At 35.3% G+C, this 17945-nt stretch overlaps 1 protein-coding gene and 1 pseudogene across 1 annotated transcript; one reads left to right on the forward strand and one right to left on the reverse strand.

The window, feature by feature from the left end:
• The window catches only part of LOC142348566 (dynein axonemal heavy chain 7-like), a 460211-nt pseudogene that overhangs the window by 105921 nt on the left and 336345 nt on the right, over nt 1-17945 (reverse strand).
• LOC142348283 (ras-related protein Rab-32C-like) lies at nt 12274-15702 on the forward strand. Its single transcript, XM_075399578.1, has 3 exons — nt 12274-12409; nt 12890-13067; nt 15326-15702. Exons 1-3 carry the CDS (start codon nt 12328-12330, stop codon nt 15666-15668), a joined length of 603 nt encoding a protein of 200 aa, XP_075255693.1. The 5' UTR covers nt 12274-12327; the 3' UTR covers nt 15669-15702.

Below are 17945 nucleotides of genomic sequence, written 5' to 3' on the forward strand. Positions count from 1 at the left end.
GAATAAGTTTCGAACTGACTTGAAACATTATACATCAAATCAAATCATTTAAAGATTCTTTTTACCTCGACAGAGAGCGATTGAAACCTTTCACTATACAGGATATGTCATACGACTGCAAAAAGAACGACGAACACAGGCAAAAAGGAAAAAATTACACGAAAAATTTGCACGAAAAGTTTTGAACGAAAACGATGTCCCAGCCAATTAACATTTAGCTGTTTATTAAAAACATTGAAAATCGTCAATTGCGTTTTATTAAAAAGAAAAAAAATTGCGAATCAGATGATACCCATTATTGAAATAATGTGAAAAGAAAACAAAAACTTACAAAAAAGGGGCGAATATGCAAATATCACCAATATTTTATGAAAACTGTTTGTACCAAGTAAAAAGACCATTTGAGGAAAATAAAACCATTATGAAGAACAAATTGTATATCAATAGATAAATGACGTGACCTGTCCTTAGAGATACTAAGCTACAAGTTAACAAGTTAACAGAATTGAGATTGGCAATTCTCATAAATCTATTGTCTTTTTTTTTAAAAAAAGAACAAATATTTTCAAAATTCATAGACAATAAAAACTTTCGACTCAAAAAGTAGACAGTTTGTCTTGCAATTAATTGGAAAACTAATTGCGCTTTTTATTATTGAGTCTAAATCAGAGGACTACAAAATAACATTAAGTACAAGCTGAACTAAAAAAGCTGAACCACATTGTTTTACGAAACCACATTGTTTAAACCATTAAGATTTAAAAAAAAATAACCAGGAGAACATAAAATCTTCATTTGCGCCTTGTTTGATCATCATTAAGTCTTTTTTGTAAAGCGACTACCACAAATTGACAGCAAAAAGAACCACAAAAAATGAAAAGTATTTAAATTTCACAAAATTCTTCTGAAACAAATTGTTTAAGCCCTGATGACATCAGTCAAAACGCTTAAGCAACAGAGAATTTATTGTTTGCTTCAACAAAACATTAAAAAGAGCTCTAAATAATGCGAAGTTACGAAAACGATACAACATTGTAAAATAAGAAAAGAAACCCGAATCTGAACACAAAGGGATCAGTTGAAGAATACTATTACTCTCTTTTTAGGAATTTAATTTGAAAGTCACTAAAACCATAAGCTATTTACCGATATCAGCTATTAAGTTCAATGATTTATCTCTATTTGGCCACTGAGACCTTTCTTTAACAAATATTTGGCATACGAGAACAAAAATTAACAACAAACAGAGGGCAAAAATAAAAAACTACTAAATAATTCCGCAAGAGAATGGTGCCGCAGCCCTTAAAACCATATGAAATAAAATCAAAAAAAAATTTCACTTCCAAATTTTGTGAAGCTTTTTTCAGTTAGACTGTTAACTATTGTGACAATTTAAGGAAGAAACAAAAACAACTGCAAAAATGGGCAATTATGCACAAAAATCATAAAATTTTGTATCATAAAATTTTGTAGTACCAAAAGCAAGAAACTCTTCCGTTAAAACAGTCCGCCACAAAATTAGATTGTACTCTTTAGGGAAGAAGGTTTGGCCTGTATTTACTGAGATTACGCAAAAATTGACTAAAATAATATAAGAAATTGACAACTTCAAAAAAAATCACTGAAATTTCCTTAAAACAAACACATTCCTCAAAGCCATAAAAACCCTATGGTTCTCTGAAAACAGACTCTATCTACATTTAACTTCATGTTTACTTAAGTGGGAGCTGTCATTAATGGAGCCGTGAATAAAAATTTTTGTCAATCATTTACGTTAAGAGAACAAAAGCAAAATTTTTTGAAAGAAGGCAGCACTAAAATAAAAATTGAAAGTTTCTGATTCTAGGAATCCATGATAATATCGAAGCTATCCCCGATTTTGCCGCACGCCCAACAAAACGCCCAGGTATTCCAAGTGTTTGCGAATTAGAGCTATTGTTGAGTGAAATTCTTCAAATATTAAAAAAAACAACGATGCATTTTGTTTAACTATCGAGTTAAATATGCAAAAAACAGCTCAATTTTAATTCCAGAAGACTTTCAGATGGTGCCTAAATTCAGCTAGCGCTCTTTTGGAGGTTAGGTAGTCTATTTTAAAGCTTCTAGGTCACTACGTCTGGCAAACTTTATCAAAGTGGACCAAAAAAGCATATTTTGTGCCAATTTTTGATAGAAAAAGTTCAAATTTTGAAAATTTTATCGAATATTTTAGCCAATAAACTTCATAAAAACAATTTAGCCACGCTCTTCTATTTCTAACGGTAACAAAAACACTGCCGTTCAAAAATTTAAACTTATTTTAAATTATATTACCGAAATTGTGCCAAATTTTAGCAAAAATTACTGAAAATGTGAACAAAAACAGTTGAATGTTCACAAAACTTTAATACTCGATAACTCCCTGTAAAAAACGAAAATCAAAAAAAAATTTCACTTCCAAATTTTGTGAAGCTTTTTTCAGTTAGACTGTTAACTATTGTGACAATTTAAGGAAGAAACAAAAACAACTGCAAAAATGGGCAATTATGCACAAAAATCATAAAATTTTGTATCATAAAATTTTGTAGTACCAAAAGCAAGAAACTCTTCCGTTAAAACAGTCCGCCACAAAATTAGATTGTACTCTTTAGGGAAGAAGGTTTGGCCTGTATTTACTGAGATTACGCAAAAATTGACTAAAATAATATAAGAAATTGACAACTTCAAAAAAAATCACTGAAATTTCCTTAAAACAAACACATTCCTCAAAGCCATAAAAACCCTATGGCTCTCTGAAAACAGACTCTATCTACATTTAACTTCATGTTTACTTAAGTGGGAGCTGTCATTAATGGAGCCGTGAATAAAAATTTTTGTCAATCATTTACGTTAAGAGAACAAAAGCAAAATTTTTTGAAAGAAGGCAGCACTAAAATAAAAATTGAAAGTTTCTGATTCTAGGAATCCATGATAATATCGAAGCTATCCCCGATTTTGCCGCACGCCCAACAAAACGCCCAGGTATTCCAAGTGTTTGCGAATTAGAGCTATTGTTGAGTGAAATTCTTCAAATATTAAAAAAAACAACGATGCATTTTGTTTAACTATCGAGTTAAATATGCAAAAAACAGCTAAATTTTAATTCCAGAAGACTTTCAGATGGTGTCTAAATTCAGCTAGCGCTCTTTTGGAGGTTAGGTAGTCTATTTTAAAGCTTCTAGGTCACTACGTCTGGCAAACTTTATCAAAGTGGACCAAAAAAGCATATTTTGTGCCAATTTTTGATGGAAAAAGTTCAAATTTTGAAAATTTTATCGAATATTTTAGCCAATAAACTTCATAAAAACAATTTAGCCACGCTCTTCTATTTCTAACGGTAACAAAAACACTGCCGTTCAAAAATTTAAACTTATTTTAAATTATATTACCGAAATTGTGCCAAATTTTAGCAAAAATTACTGAAAATGTGAACAAAAACAGTTGAATGTTCACAAAACTTTAATACTCGATAACTCCCTGTAAAAAACAAAAATCGAAAAAATCTTTTTAATTCCATATTCTAGGATGTACGTGCTTTTTAATGATACCACTCACAATTCTGTACGATGAATATATCGATCGGCCAAAATTGACTGAACAAAAAACCCAGTTGAGTATATAGTTCCTCCCTCCCCACTAAAGTGAGGGTCAGAACAATTATTGGAAACTAACATTCTGTGTCAAAGTGTCCAGAGCAGAAAGAGCTGCTTCCAAAATGGGCATGGCTTCGGCCAAGTCGGCATTGCACTCGTCCTTTATAGCCTGGGCTGCCTTGGCCTGTTCATTGGCCACTGCCTCGTCCGCTTTCACAATCTTCTCTGTCTTTGCAACTTCAACTGAGTCACGCTCGATTATGACCATGATTTCGTCCACCTGTTAATGAAATGAAATTTATTGGTTTATATCTCACAGAAATGATGTTCTACTTAAGTGCGTTTAAGCTCTTAAATAAAACCTCTCTTTATTCACACTCGATCAATGGCATTTCGTCAACCTGTTGAGAAAAAACATCCGCATGTTTATTTTTGTTCAGATGGTCACGTGATAGTCTATAGCTTCTATAATTGCGATTAACCATAGCAATGATTTCGAATAAAACACTGACAAAAAACATTCGGTTAGTTTTTATTTCAACTTGAACAATTGAATAATATAAAAGCTTCGATAGTCGACATAATCACGATTCAATCAAAATTTTGTTTACCTGTACACAATTGGAGATCTATCTGTTGGCCTCCTTTCAAATTAATACACTGATAAAAGCTTTAATGACATTTTTAACTAACTGTAGTTTAAAAGGAGTTCCACTAGTTCAATGTAAAAGATCCACTCGAAAGGAGTGGTTACCCTAATTATAGTTGATAGCTTTCACTAAACTCTTGGATCTTTTCCGTTTGTGCCCCCCAGTACGTTATGCTCCCCCCAGTGACAGCACATGTCATTACATAGTAAATCATTATGTAAAAATATTGCACGTGCGTCTGGGGGTTGCAAATAATATGCACCCACTAAGCTGGGGGGGGGGGGGGGGGGCACAAACGGAAAAGATCCAAAATCTTCATCAATCGTGCCGATACTGGACATATAGTCCCTGGTGAAAAACAGATGGCTATTTTGTAAGAGCCAGTTGTCTAAATTTATTTGCCACAAAATTGTCGTAATTCTTGTAAAGCATAAATATTGATTTAAAAACAGAAAATTGAGAGGAAAAATGACACGTGGCAAACCAATGAATTGAAAAAAAAAACATACAAAGGTTTTGAAAAACCAGATAACAATTCATAGTGACTGCGATTACACAGAAACCACAATTATTATTATTATTAACTGAACATTCCCACTCCCCGTGCATTTGCACATCCCAAGCTTCTAATTAACGTGTCAACACCTGCCAATTAAAACATCTAAAAAAACAAGTGAATAAGTCCTGATACGATTGAGCTGAACAAAATTATCAACAAGGCTAGCAGAGTGGAGAATAATGAACTTCTTTGCAACATCATCAAGAGCTACAGTTTCGGCACTTCAACTGAATCGTAACAAAAAAAACACCAGAAGGATAATCTTGAAGGATAATGAGTGATGTGATAACTAACAGTGACGGAAACATGAAGGTTTTCCTTCTCGTGCCAACAAGTTAAACTGTACGATAAATTTTAGTCCCGTAAGGTATTGTCTAATGGCTGCAACACAGAAGCTCCGACCGATTATTCTCAGAATTATTTTCATATGGTCCAACAGTGATTTGAATTGACGTGACAATGAAAACTAGATAGAGAAATCAAATATGACAAAAACTGTATTAAAGTATCCTAATTCAATATAGCAGCAAAAGTGTAATTCGTGCTCAGGTAGTTTGATATATTTCTGTTTGTTGCTTGAAAACACAATCTTCTCTTAAAACAATGGTTTGATACTGATAAACTGTGAAATTAGATTCAAATAAAGTGAAAATGAAAACGTGAAATGAGCAAAACTCAGCACAGCAGTACCCACCAAGAGCTAGCACCAACTAACATTAGCCGCCATGAGCCAGCACAACCCATCAGTACCCACTGCGAGTACAGACAACCCACTAGTGCCTTTTCCGACCCAGCAGCGCCTCCTATGACCAACCACGACTCAGGGAGGGATGCCCGCCAAGCGCGTGCAAGCAAGCACGATCCAGCGTTGCCACGGAATGACTTCAGTGGACGCCAAGGTCACCAATGTGTACAAGTAGGTTATCCATATTGACCATAGTTGACCCGCAAGTTCACAAAAATTCTCTAATTTAACCCAAGTTGACCTCAGTTGACCTCCTAAGGTAACCAAAGTGACCTATAAGGCCACCCAAGTTGAAGTCAGTTGGCTCTCCAAAGTCACCAAAATATGTCCCAAAAGTCACCACACAAACGGACCTCGACTTATCAACTTTCATGACAGCTATGCATTGCCCTTTTGTTGATGGAAACAACTTTCTGTGGGCCCGCAAACAAACCCGATGACAGTCATGCAACTGGACAATGATATTATCACAGACAACTTGCTAAACCAGTTAATTGAATGGCGATTCGTCCCTGAATTCCTCACTTTGGTAGCTAATGAGAGAGGTTTGCAGATATTGAAACCAGCCTTCTCCTGAATCTGGTATCCGCCAGATTGGGCTGTAACTTCTTCTCAACAATCGTCACAAAAACAGAATTTTCAGTCGAGGTGCGCGCTTTGACCTACGTATGAAGTGGCAACGAAAACGAGGATCGGCTGACCACAAATGCTGTGTTTGTTTGAGCCTGTACCAACATCCCAGCCTGTATATTCAACGAGAACTGCTCTTTGTAGAAAAAATTGGATTTAGATAAAGCAACGACTGGAAGAAATATGAAGCAGGCTAGTCCAAGAATACCTGTCAAGACTGAACCCCAGAAGCAAATGGACTATAATCTAGAGTCCAAGTTGGAAATTTCATCGTCCTTTTTTACACTAACAATCGTGTAATAATACACAAGAAAGCTTCAGAGTGCACGATCAAAATTAAATCTGTGAAAGCAATAGCTGAATTATAGAGGCACGTGATGTTGCACTCGCATTGGCGTGCTTAGGGCTTCAACGGGTCAACTTTAGTACTCAAAATCAAAATTTTTACTATCACCCAATGACCATCAGAAAAACCAAATGAAATACAGACTGCTTCAAGACCCTAAAAACTCTGCCTTGATACAAAATGAGCTTGGATTGTAAAATTCTGGTAGTTCGACGTAACATCTATTTTTGTAATCTATGGAATGTCTCGACTCTAAAGCTTATGTTGTTTACATTTACGGCCACTAAATTCAAAATAACTGTTTTCGCGGTAAATATTAATTACTAAATAGTTCAAGGCCAGCTGATGTAATATTGCAAAATATCAGAAGGAAACTGTCAAAATGACAATGTTTGTTAATATAACATATAAACTTATACCAACAAATAAACAACATAAACAATAAGCTCGATGTGAAAACGTAAATTGCGACCGACTATACTTCAATATTAGGCCCAACTGTAGTTAAAATTGATTTCGTTTTAAATTTGAAACACAAAGTTTAAGTTATTCTTACTAATTTTTCCGAGTAATTTTATTTACATATTGAACTTGTTTTTTGTTGATACCTCGGAACCAAAAGAAAAAAACATTATAGTTAAAAATTTCATACAAACAATGTTTTGGTAAACTAAATTTAATCTTGACTGTTTTGAATTCGAAACGGCAATTTAAAGTTATCCTTTATTTTTTGTTATAAATTTATAAATTTGGTGGTTCGAATACGATGTGTTCACGGGAGTTCAAAATAGCAGTAGCAGGGGATGGATCGACTGGAAAAACATGTTTAGTCAACAGATTTGTTGAGGGTTAGTCTAATAAAAAAAGCAAAATGCAAACACCCTTACCTCAAAAATGCTCAGACGTCATTTTACATTCTGAATTCGGTCATAATAGCGTTTAGTTCAAGTTTTTTTGAAACCGAGTAAAAATTCGGCTTCAGTAGCTGTCGGTTTAAAGTATGTTTCAGTTAAATGAGCGCATGAACTTATTTGCATTGCATAATTAATTTTGAAATGCTAATTTTAGTTATTTTAACAAGCGCGCAAAATTTGCGCGATTGTGATTGGTGGAAATTAATTCACCAATTATGCGAGCTGTAGGTGCAAGTAGCCGCTGATAGATTCGGCTCGATTAGCCTAACGCCATCCCAAGCTGCTGATATTTTTATTGTAAACCACAAATAAGCAAAGTTTCTTCTGTAGACTAAATATGATAATATTTTCCGACGGAATTCTGATTTTTGTTTATGATTACCACTTCAACTGGCTTCCCTATTTTCCTTTTAGGTATCTTCAGTGATCGGTACAAAATGACAATTGGCGCCGAATTCACGTCTAAATCTATCCAAATGGGGGATGAGTTGATCCGATTGCAGCTCTGGGACATTTCTGGACAATACCGAACAAATCACTCGATCACCAAAAACTTCTTCAAAGATGCCAACGCCGTCATCGTTACTTTTAGGTATATTTTTTAAACAAAAAGTGTGATTGTATTATCAAATACATTTTTGGATAGCCTTACACACCAATTTTGAAAAAAAATCAGTACGAAAATTGGCAGGAAAGTAAAATTGAAAACAAAACGCTCGCACTCTTTTTCTGATGGTACAAAGATTGTGAGGTTAGTAGGAATTTAAGAATTCATCACCAGCGGTGCAATGGAAAACTTTCCATTATGTCAAGAGTTTATCGCACTAAAAATGAATCTGTTTTTCCTATAATTAACTACAGCCAGACTATTCTGGGTCTCAGGACGAACTACCCAATTACAAAGTACAATGAGTTGAATACCCAAAAATTTACCGAATTTTTTTTACCGCAGTATAAATTATCAGAAAGAATAGTTCACATTATTACCCTAATCAAAGTATTTTAAATTTTTCTATACTAACTTTCTCTTTTCCTCCGAGGAACGAGGGACCGTTGATATGGAACAAAAATTTCGTACAGCCAAGCATAAGATTAGCTTACCAAAAAAGCTGATTGGCTAGTTTTACACATTCCGCTTCTGTATACAAAATAAAGTAAGTTCAGTAACTTAGGAAATTACATATTTACACAATAAACAATTGCGGCGATAATCGGATTAAAAAAACACGGAAAAACACGCCAACCAAAATCGGGCTCGTTAATTTAACGCATCGATTCAAAAACCCTTTAGAAATCTTCTATCACATTTTTGATTCTCGGTAGGTGCTCAATCGTTCGATTATACACATTCCACATTGTGAGAGGAACAAAATCCAGAGCTTCGAATTCTGGCAGCGATAATTGGCGCATTTTGGTAAACTATTATTTAAGTTTTTCCCAAAATGCCACATATGTGTCCTGTTTTTTTGTCCGGCAACAATGCATAGTTGCATGTCACTAAAATTTCATTGTCGAGGCAATGCAATGTAAAGATCTGATAGAAGTTGTCGGACAGCTTTTGAAAGTTCCATCAACAAAACTTTGTTTGTTGTCACTGAGCAATTGCAAGTTGAGTTGTGTTCCCAAGACCAGAAACTTTTTTCCCACTGTTGAATATTTCCATCTTCAAAGAGGAAGTCATCGTCTTTCTTCGTAGTTAAGTTTTTTTGGGGGATTTCAAAGTTGTCGCTCTTAAGAATTAGCCCAGATCTTCTTTGTTGTTGATTAATCTGGCAGATACGTCTTTTGACGTCAGAATCTGAAGGCAATTTAATTGCAAATTCGGTGCTGGTGGTTAGAACATTGTTCGATAGAATGCGCTGATTTGAAGCACACTCTTGTACAATTGCGTTCTCTTTAAACCGGTGGTTAAATTTGTAAACCTCAGATAGCATAGAGTCCAATGCGTGCTTATGTCGGTGGGACAACTGCAGTATAATTTGGTTCTTAAATGTTAGAATTTGGTGCTCACACTAAGCTTTGTTCTTTTTTAATTGGCACTTCCAATTAGTGGATTTTTCGAGTTCTCTCTTTTGAATGTCAGCGAAACCTTCAAATATAAGCTTTGTTCCTACTTTGTTGATTTTAATGTAACGCAAATTGTTAAATTCCGAGGCGGTCATTTAATTGGAACTTCGGTTGTTGTTTTAAAATTTGCTAAGTTACAGAATCAGCTCGGTTTGAAATTTTGTTTCAATCATGTCACACTAATTGATTTAAGATAGTAAAAAGATTGCTATGGATTTTATGTAGAGGCATTCTATACATCACGTGCTAAAATTGGAGATCTATCTGTTGTCCTCCTTTCAACTTAATACACTGATAAAAACTTTAATGACATTTTTAACTAACTGTAGTTTAAAAGGAGGGCCACTAGTTCAATGTGAAAGATCAACTCGAAAGGAGTGGTTACCCTAATGATAGTTGATAGCTTTCACTAAACTCTTCATCAATCGTGCCGATACTGGAAATATAGTCCCTGGTGAAAAACAGATGGCTATTTTGTAAGATTTTGTAAGAGTTGTCCAAATTTATTTGCCACAAAATTGTCGTAATTCTTGTAAAGCATAAATATTGATTTAAAAACAGAAAATCGAGAGGAAAAATGACACGTGGCAAACCAAGGAATTGAAAAAAAACCAAACAAAGGTTTTGAAAAACCAGATAACAATTCATAGTGACTGCGATTACACAGAAACCACAATTATTATTATTATTAACTGAACATTCCCACTCCCCGTGAATTTGCACATCCCAAGCTTCTAATTAACGTGTCAACACCTGCCAATTAAAACATCTAAAAAAAACAAGTGAATCAGTCCTGATACGATTGAGCCGAACAAAATTATCAACAAGGCTAGCAGAGTGGAGAATAATGAACTTCTTTGCAACATCATCAAGAGCTACAATTACGGCACTCCACCTGAATCAGCGTAAAACAAAAAAAACAGCAAAACAGCCAACAGCAGTTTTCAAAGACACCAGGAGCATTTTCAATGCCCACCAATCATGAAGGACAATGAGTGATGTGATAACTAACAGTGACGGAAATATGATTGTTTTCCTTCTCGTGGCAACATGTTAAACCGTAAGATAACTTTTAGTCCCGTAAATTATTGACTAACGGCTGGCAACACAGAAGGTTCGACCGATTATTGAGACTGAAATTCAGTTGGTCCAACAGCGATCCAAAATGAAGTGACAATGAAAACTAGATAGAGAAATCAAATATGACAAAAACTGTATTAAAGTATCCTAATTCAATATAGCAGCAAAAATGTAAGTCGTGCTCAGGTAGTTTGAGATATTTCTGTTTGTTGCTTGAAAACACTTTCTTCTCTTAAAACAATGGTTTGATACTGATAAACTGTGAAATTAGATTCAAATACAGTAAAAATGAAAACGTGAAATGAGCAAAACTCAGCACAGCAGTACCCACCAAGAGCTAGCACCGACTAGCAGTACCCGCCATGAGCCAGCACAACCCATCAGTACCCACTGCGAGTACGGACAACCCACTAGTGCCTTTTCCGACCCAGCAGCGCCTCCTATGACCAACCACGGCTCAGAGAGGGATGCCCGCCAAGCGCGGGCAAGCAAGCACGATCCAGCGTTGCCACAGAATGACTTCAGTGGACACCAAGGTCACCAATGTGTCCTAGTAGGTTATCCATATTGACCATAGTTGACCCGCAAGTTCACAAAAATTCTCTAATTTAAACCAAGTTGACCTCAGTTGACCTCCTAAGGTAACCGAAGTGACCTATAAGGTCACCCAAGTTGAAGTCAGTTGGCTATTTTTACTATCACCCAATGACCGGTGCTAGGACAATAGATCGAAAGACAAAGATCGAAAACGAAAATTGGGACAATAGATCGAAAATTAAATTACTCAAGTAGAGTATTGGCCAATCAGATTTGAGCGCTCATTTATTATACAGCATATAACATGTTCTGTTGTGATATTTTGTTCGGTTGTGATAGATTCATATCAAGTCCCACGGGCCGCTAAGGCATGGCCATGGCTCGCGAGGCATGGCCATAACGTGGTAATTATATTGCAGCTCGCAAATAATGCTTAATTTCAACCAATAAGAACAGAGATTAATTTTCGATCTATTGTCCCAAATTTTCTGTTTTCGATCTGTTGTCCTTTCGATCTATTGTCCGGTCACCCCAATGACCATCAGAACAACTAAATGAAATAGAGACTGCTTTAAGACCCAAAAAACTCTGCCTTGATACAAAATGAGCTTGGATTGTAAAATTCTGGTAGTTCGACGTAACATCTATTTTTGTAATCTATTGAATGTCTCGACTCTAAAGCTTATGTTGTTTACATTTACGGCCACTAAATTCAAAATAACTGTTTTCGCGGTAAATATTAATTACTAAATAGTTCAAGGCCAGCTGATGTAATATTGCAAAATATCAGAAGGAAACTGTCAAAATGACAATGCTTGTTAATATAACATATAAACTTATACCAACAAATAAACAATATAAACAATAAGCTCGATGTGAAAACATAAATTGCGACCGACTATACTTCAATATTAGGCCCAACTGTAGTTAAAATTGATTTCGTTTTAAATTTGAAACACAAAGTTTAAGTTATTCTTACTAATTTTTCCGAGTAATTTTATTTACATATTGAACTTGTTTTTTGTTGATACCTCGGAACCAAAAGAAAAAAATTATAATTAAAAATTTCATAAACAATGTTTTGGTAAACTAAATTTAATCTTGACTGTTTTGAATTCGGAACGGCAATTTAAAGTTATCCTTTATTTTTTGTTATAAATTTGTTATAGATTTGGTGGTTCGAATACGATGTGTTCACGGGAGTTCAAAATAGCAGTAGCCGGGGATGGATCGACTGGGAAAACATGTTTAGTCAACAGATTTGTTGAGGGTAAGTCTAATAAACTAGCAAAATGGAAGCACGCTTACCTCAAAAATGTTCACACGTCATCTCACATTCTGATTCAAGTCATAATAGCGTTTAATTCAAGTTTTTTTGAAACCGAGTAAAAATTCGGCTTCAGTAGCTGTCGGTTTAAAGTATGTTTCAGTTAAATGATCGCATGAACTTATTTGCATTGCATAATTAATTTTGAAATGCTAATTTTAGTTATTTTAACAAGCGCGCAAAATTTGCGCGATTGTGATTGGTGGAAATTAATTCACCAATTATGCGAGCTGTAGGTGCAAGTAGCCGCTGATAGATTCGGCCTCGATTAGCCTAACGCCATCCCAAGCTGCTGATATTTTTATTGTAAACCACAAATAAGCAAAGTTTCTTCTGTAGACTAAATATGATAATATTTTCCGACGGAATTCTGATTTTTGTTTATGATTACCACTTCAACTGGCTTCCCTATTTTCCTTTTAGGTATCTTCAGTGATCGGTACAAAATGACGATTGGCGCCGAATTCACGTCTAAATCTATCCAAATGGGGGATGAGTTGATCCGATTGCAGCTCTGGGACATTTCTGGACAATACCGAACAAATCACTCGATCACCAAAAACTTCTTCAAAGATGCCAACGCCGTCATCGTTACTTTTAGGTATATTTTTTAAACAAAAAGTGTGATTGTATTATCAAATACATTTTTGGATAGCCTTACACACCAATTTTGAAAAAAAATCAGTACGAAAATTGGCAAGAAAGTAAAATTGAAAACAAAACGCTCGCACTCTTTTTCTGATGGTACAAAGATTGTGAGGTTAGTAGGAATTTAAGAATTCATCACCAGCGGTGCAATGGAAAACTTTCCATTATGTCAAGAGTTTATCGCACTAAAAATGAATCTGTTTTTTCTATAATTAACTACAGCCAGACTATTCTGGGTCTCAGGACGAACTACCCAATTACAAAGTACAATGAGTTGAATACCCAAAAATTTACCGAATTTTTTTTACCGCAGTATAAATTATCAGAAAGAATAGTTCACATTATTACCCTAATCAAAGTATTTTAAATTTTTCTATACTAACTTTCTCTTTTCCTCCGAGGAACGAGGGACCGTTGATATGGAACAAAAATTTCGTACAGCCAAGCATAAGATTAGCTTACCAAAAAAGCTGATTGGCTAGTTTTACACATTCCGCTTCTGTATACAAAATAAAGTAAGTTCAGTAACTTAGGAAATTACATATTTACACAATAAACAATTGCGGCGATAATCGGATTAAAAAAACACGGAAAAACACGCCAACCAAAATCGGGCTCGTTAATTTAACGCATCGATTCAAAAACCCTTTAGAAATCTTCTATCACATTTTTGATTCTCGGTAGGTGCTCAATCGTTCGATTATACACATTCCACATTGTGAGAGGAACAAAATCCAGAGCTTCAAATTCTGGCAGCGATAATTGGCGCATTTTGGTAAACTACTATTTAAGTTTTTCCCAAAATGCCACATATGTGTCCTGTTTTTTTTGTCCGGCAACAATGCATATTTGCATGTCACTAAAATTTCATTGTCGAGGCAATGCAATGTAAAGATCTGATAGAAGTTGTCGGACAGCTTTTGAAAGTTCCATCAACAAAATTTTGTTTGTTGTCACTGAGCAATTGCAAGTTGAGTTGTGTTCCCAAGACCAGAATCTTTTTTCCCACTGTTGAATATTTCCATCATCAAAGAGGAAGTCATCGTCTTTCTTCGTAGTTAAGTTTTTTTGGGGGATTTCAAAGTTGTCGCTCTTAAGAATTAGCCCAGATCTTCTTTGTTGTTGATTAATCTGGCAGATACGTCTTTTGACGTCAGAATCTGAAGGCAATTTAATTGCATATTCGGTGCTGGTGGTTAGAACATTGTTCGATAGAATGCGCTGATTTGAAGCACACTCTTGTACAATTGCGTTCTCTTTAAACCGGTGGTTAAATTTGTAAACCTCAGATAGCATAGAGTCCAATGCGTGCTTATGTCGGTGGGACAACTGCAGTATAATTTGGTTCTTAAATGTTAGAATTTGGTGCTCACACTAAGCTTTGTTCTTTTTTAATTGGCACTTCCAATTAGTGGATTTTTCGAGTTCTCTCTTTTGAATGTCAGCGAAACCTTCAAATATAAGCTTTGTTCCTACTTTGTTGATTTTAATGTAACGCAAATTGTTAAATTCCGAGGCGGTCATTTAATTGGAACTTCGGTTGTTGTTTTAAAATTTGCTAAGTTACAGAATCAGCTCGGTTTGAAATTTTGTTTCAATCATGTCACACTAATTGATTTAAGATAGTAAAAAGATTGCTATGGAATTTATGTAGACGCATTCTATACATCACGTGCTAAAATGTTGATTGAAAACCAGCCATATAGGGTTAAAAGTTTGGTTCGTTCAGTTTAGCTACCACAAAACTCTGCCTATAACCTGAACGGTGGTTAATCTCTCCCCCACCACCGGACATGAGACAGCACCATTATTGTGGTTAGGTCAATCGACTAATAGCAACTAACTCCCTTTAGCTCGCATGCATCGAAGAGAGCACAGGAGCCTGAGAGGGAAGACTATCAAAAGCATAGGTTCTACAGGGTTAAAAAGTTTTTGGGTAAAAAATTTATCGGCTAAAAACAGCAAAACCTATAAAATTTACCGCTTATTTCAGCTCAAATTCTTTAAAAACTCACTGCTATGAGATGCAATTGTTTTGCGGTTTTTTTGAACTCAATTCACCCTAAATATATTTTTTGAAATTCAGAAATCCTCGATCTGGCTTCAGTTTATAGCATTGGATACTTCGACATATTGGGTGACATGTGTCGTACAACTCCATAGGGTTGCCTTATAAACACTTTTTAAACACAAAATTTTCTGGGCTTTTAGTCTGGCAGGAGCCGACAATTCAATTACGAATACAGCCGAATGGCGAGAGATGTCGCTGCGAGTTTTAGAAGACGACCTTCCCTGTGTACTTGTCGGAACCAAATGCGACTTAGGAACTATAGACCCAACGAGCATCGAATCAATATGTGACACCAACAACTTCCATAAATGGTATATTACGTCATCAAAAACGGGAGAAGGCGTGAATCATTTGTTTGAGGACTTGACAAAGGTGATGATCGAATATCAAATAATGAAGGTTGAAGAAGCACAAAATTTTAAAAAGTCTGTTGTAAATTTGAATGATGGTAGACCAACGGGTCGTAAGTGTTGTCCATTTTGAAGTAAAAATTAGAATTAAATTTTTATCTTCCGCAGCATTAGTGATGATTACAAAGTAGCTTTTAATTAAATTCAAAATGGCCTAAATGTACAAAATTTGACAGGTATTTATAGTCCGTATCAGTATGAAAATTTACAGATCCGTCTAGATATAGATAAACTGATATGGGTAAATTTTACACCTTAGTTGTGAACAAGTTTTTCCCCTTGCCGTATATGGCAATTACTAGTGTAGTTTTTTGCACTTAGCACATTGTTCTCCATACCTGAGAACATGTCATTTCTATCTACTGGGAGGGTCGGAGAGTTGGTTTCTAATCATATCTGGTGGTGGGAAGGTCGAATCTATCACACAAATTTATAGTTTATGTACACTGATAAACTTGTGGTATGAACAAATTTGAATCGACGATTCGGTTCAAATTAGAAGCCATTATTCAATTTCACTTCACCAAACATCAGGTAAGAAAATTTTCGTTTTATATCGAAGTTTTAACTTAAGTTGCTAAGTTCGCCACTTCTCGATATTCAAATTTTCACCATGTCTTGAGCCAGATTGTAAGTGATATTGTATTGACATCAAGGAAAATCTGAACTTCATATCGAACACATTTATATTTTTATTACCGTAGAGCAGAAGCGAGTTATCACTCTATAAAAATAATAATAAATTGTCTCCATTTGAATTAAATTAGGTTCCTTTATTTAAATCAAAAGCCATAACAGATTAAAGGGGGGAAACCATTTGATACACATGGGATCCACTTTCAAGTGTCTCAACTATTGCTGGAAGACTTGTTGTATGCTGGAAGTATCGTTTGTATCAGGGTCTAATCATTGAAACATCGGGAACAAAATATAACATACTAAAGCAGCCGGTACAAAATAGGGAGCTGGATCAGCGAAAAAAATAATGTTTATTATTGGACTTTTAAAATAATGAGTGTGGAAAGAAAATGGCGAATTCCGAAAAACGTTATTTCTACTTCTTCATTTTCTAATATACATTGTCTAATATATATATATATATATATATATATATATATATATATATATATATATAAGTAGTAATAGTTAGGCAGATCAGGGGGGGTAAAAGGAAGTACCTATGTATTAACATTAGGTATAGCCCAATTTCCCTCAAATCCCAAAGATGTACCTCACAGCTTGATACCCAAGCTGTTCACACGAGGGGGATTAGCAATTTAATCCCTTAATAACAAAAGGGGTCATTTACGCATTCCCATATTGCACTTTAATAATGTAAATTTGAAAAGATGCACCTCACAGCATGACACCCAAGCTGTTCACACGAAGACGATTAGTTAGGTAATGTTTTAATATTAAATTAGATAGGAGGACTCATTTAAACTTATGTACGACTTATGTGATTTTCGAAAATGTACCTCACAGCATTACACCCAAGCTGTTCACATGAAAGGGATTAGCAAGATAGTGCTTTAACATCAAATTAGTAAGGTCATTACCCCCTACCATATTTCACTTTAATAATGTAAATTTCCAATAACGTACCTCACAGCATGACACCCAAGCTGTTCACACGAGGGGGGTTAGCAAAATAGTGCCTTAACAACAAATCAGTTAGGTCATTGACCCCCAACCATAGTACAATTTAATAATGTATATTTCCAAAGACGTACCTCACAGCATGACACCCAAGCTGTTCACACGAAGGGGATTAGCAAGATAGTGCCTTAACAACAAATCAGTAAGGTCATTGACCCCCTATCATATTGCACTCTACTAATGTCAATTTCCGAAGACGTACCTCACAACATGATATCCAAGCTGTTCTCACGAAGGGGATTAGCAAGATAGTGCTTTAATATCAAATTAGTAAGGTCATTACCCCTACCATATTTCACTTTAATAATGTAAATTTCCAATAACGTACCTCACAGCATGACACCCAAGCTGTTCACACGAAGGGGATTAGCAAGATAGTACCTTAACAACAAATCAGTAAGGTCATTGACCCTCTACCATATTGCACTCTACTAATGTCAATTTCCAAAGACGTACCTCACAACATGATACCCAAGCTGTTCTCACGAAGGGGATTAGCAAGATAGTGCCTTAAAAACAAATCAGTAAGGTCATTGACCCCCTACCATATTGCACTCTACTAATGTCAATTTCCAAAGACGCACCTCACAACATGATACCCAAGCTGTTCCCACGAAGGGGATTAGCAAGATAATCCCTTTATAACAAAATAACAAAGTCATCTACCCATTCCCATATTACCCTTTACTAA

This window comes from Convolutriloba macropyga, chromosome 10 (genome assembly GCF_964194025.1).
Source record: "Convolutriloba macropyga chromosome 10, txConMacr16.3, whole genome shotgun sequence".
Classification (NCBI taxonomy): domain Eukaryota; kingdom Metazoa; phylum Xenacoelomorpha; order Acoela; family Convolutidae; genus Convolutriloba; species Convolutriloba macropyga.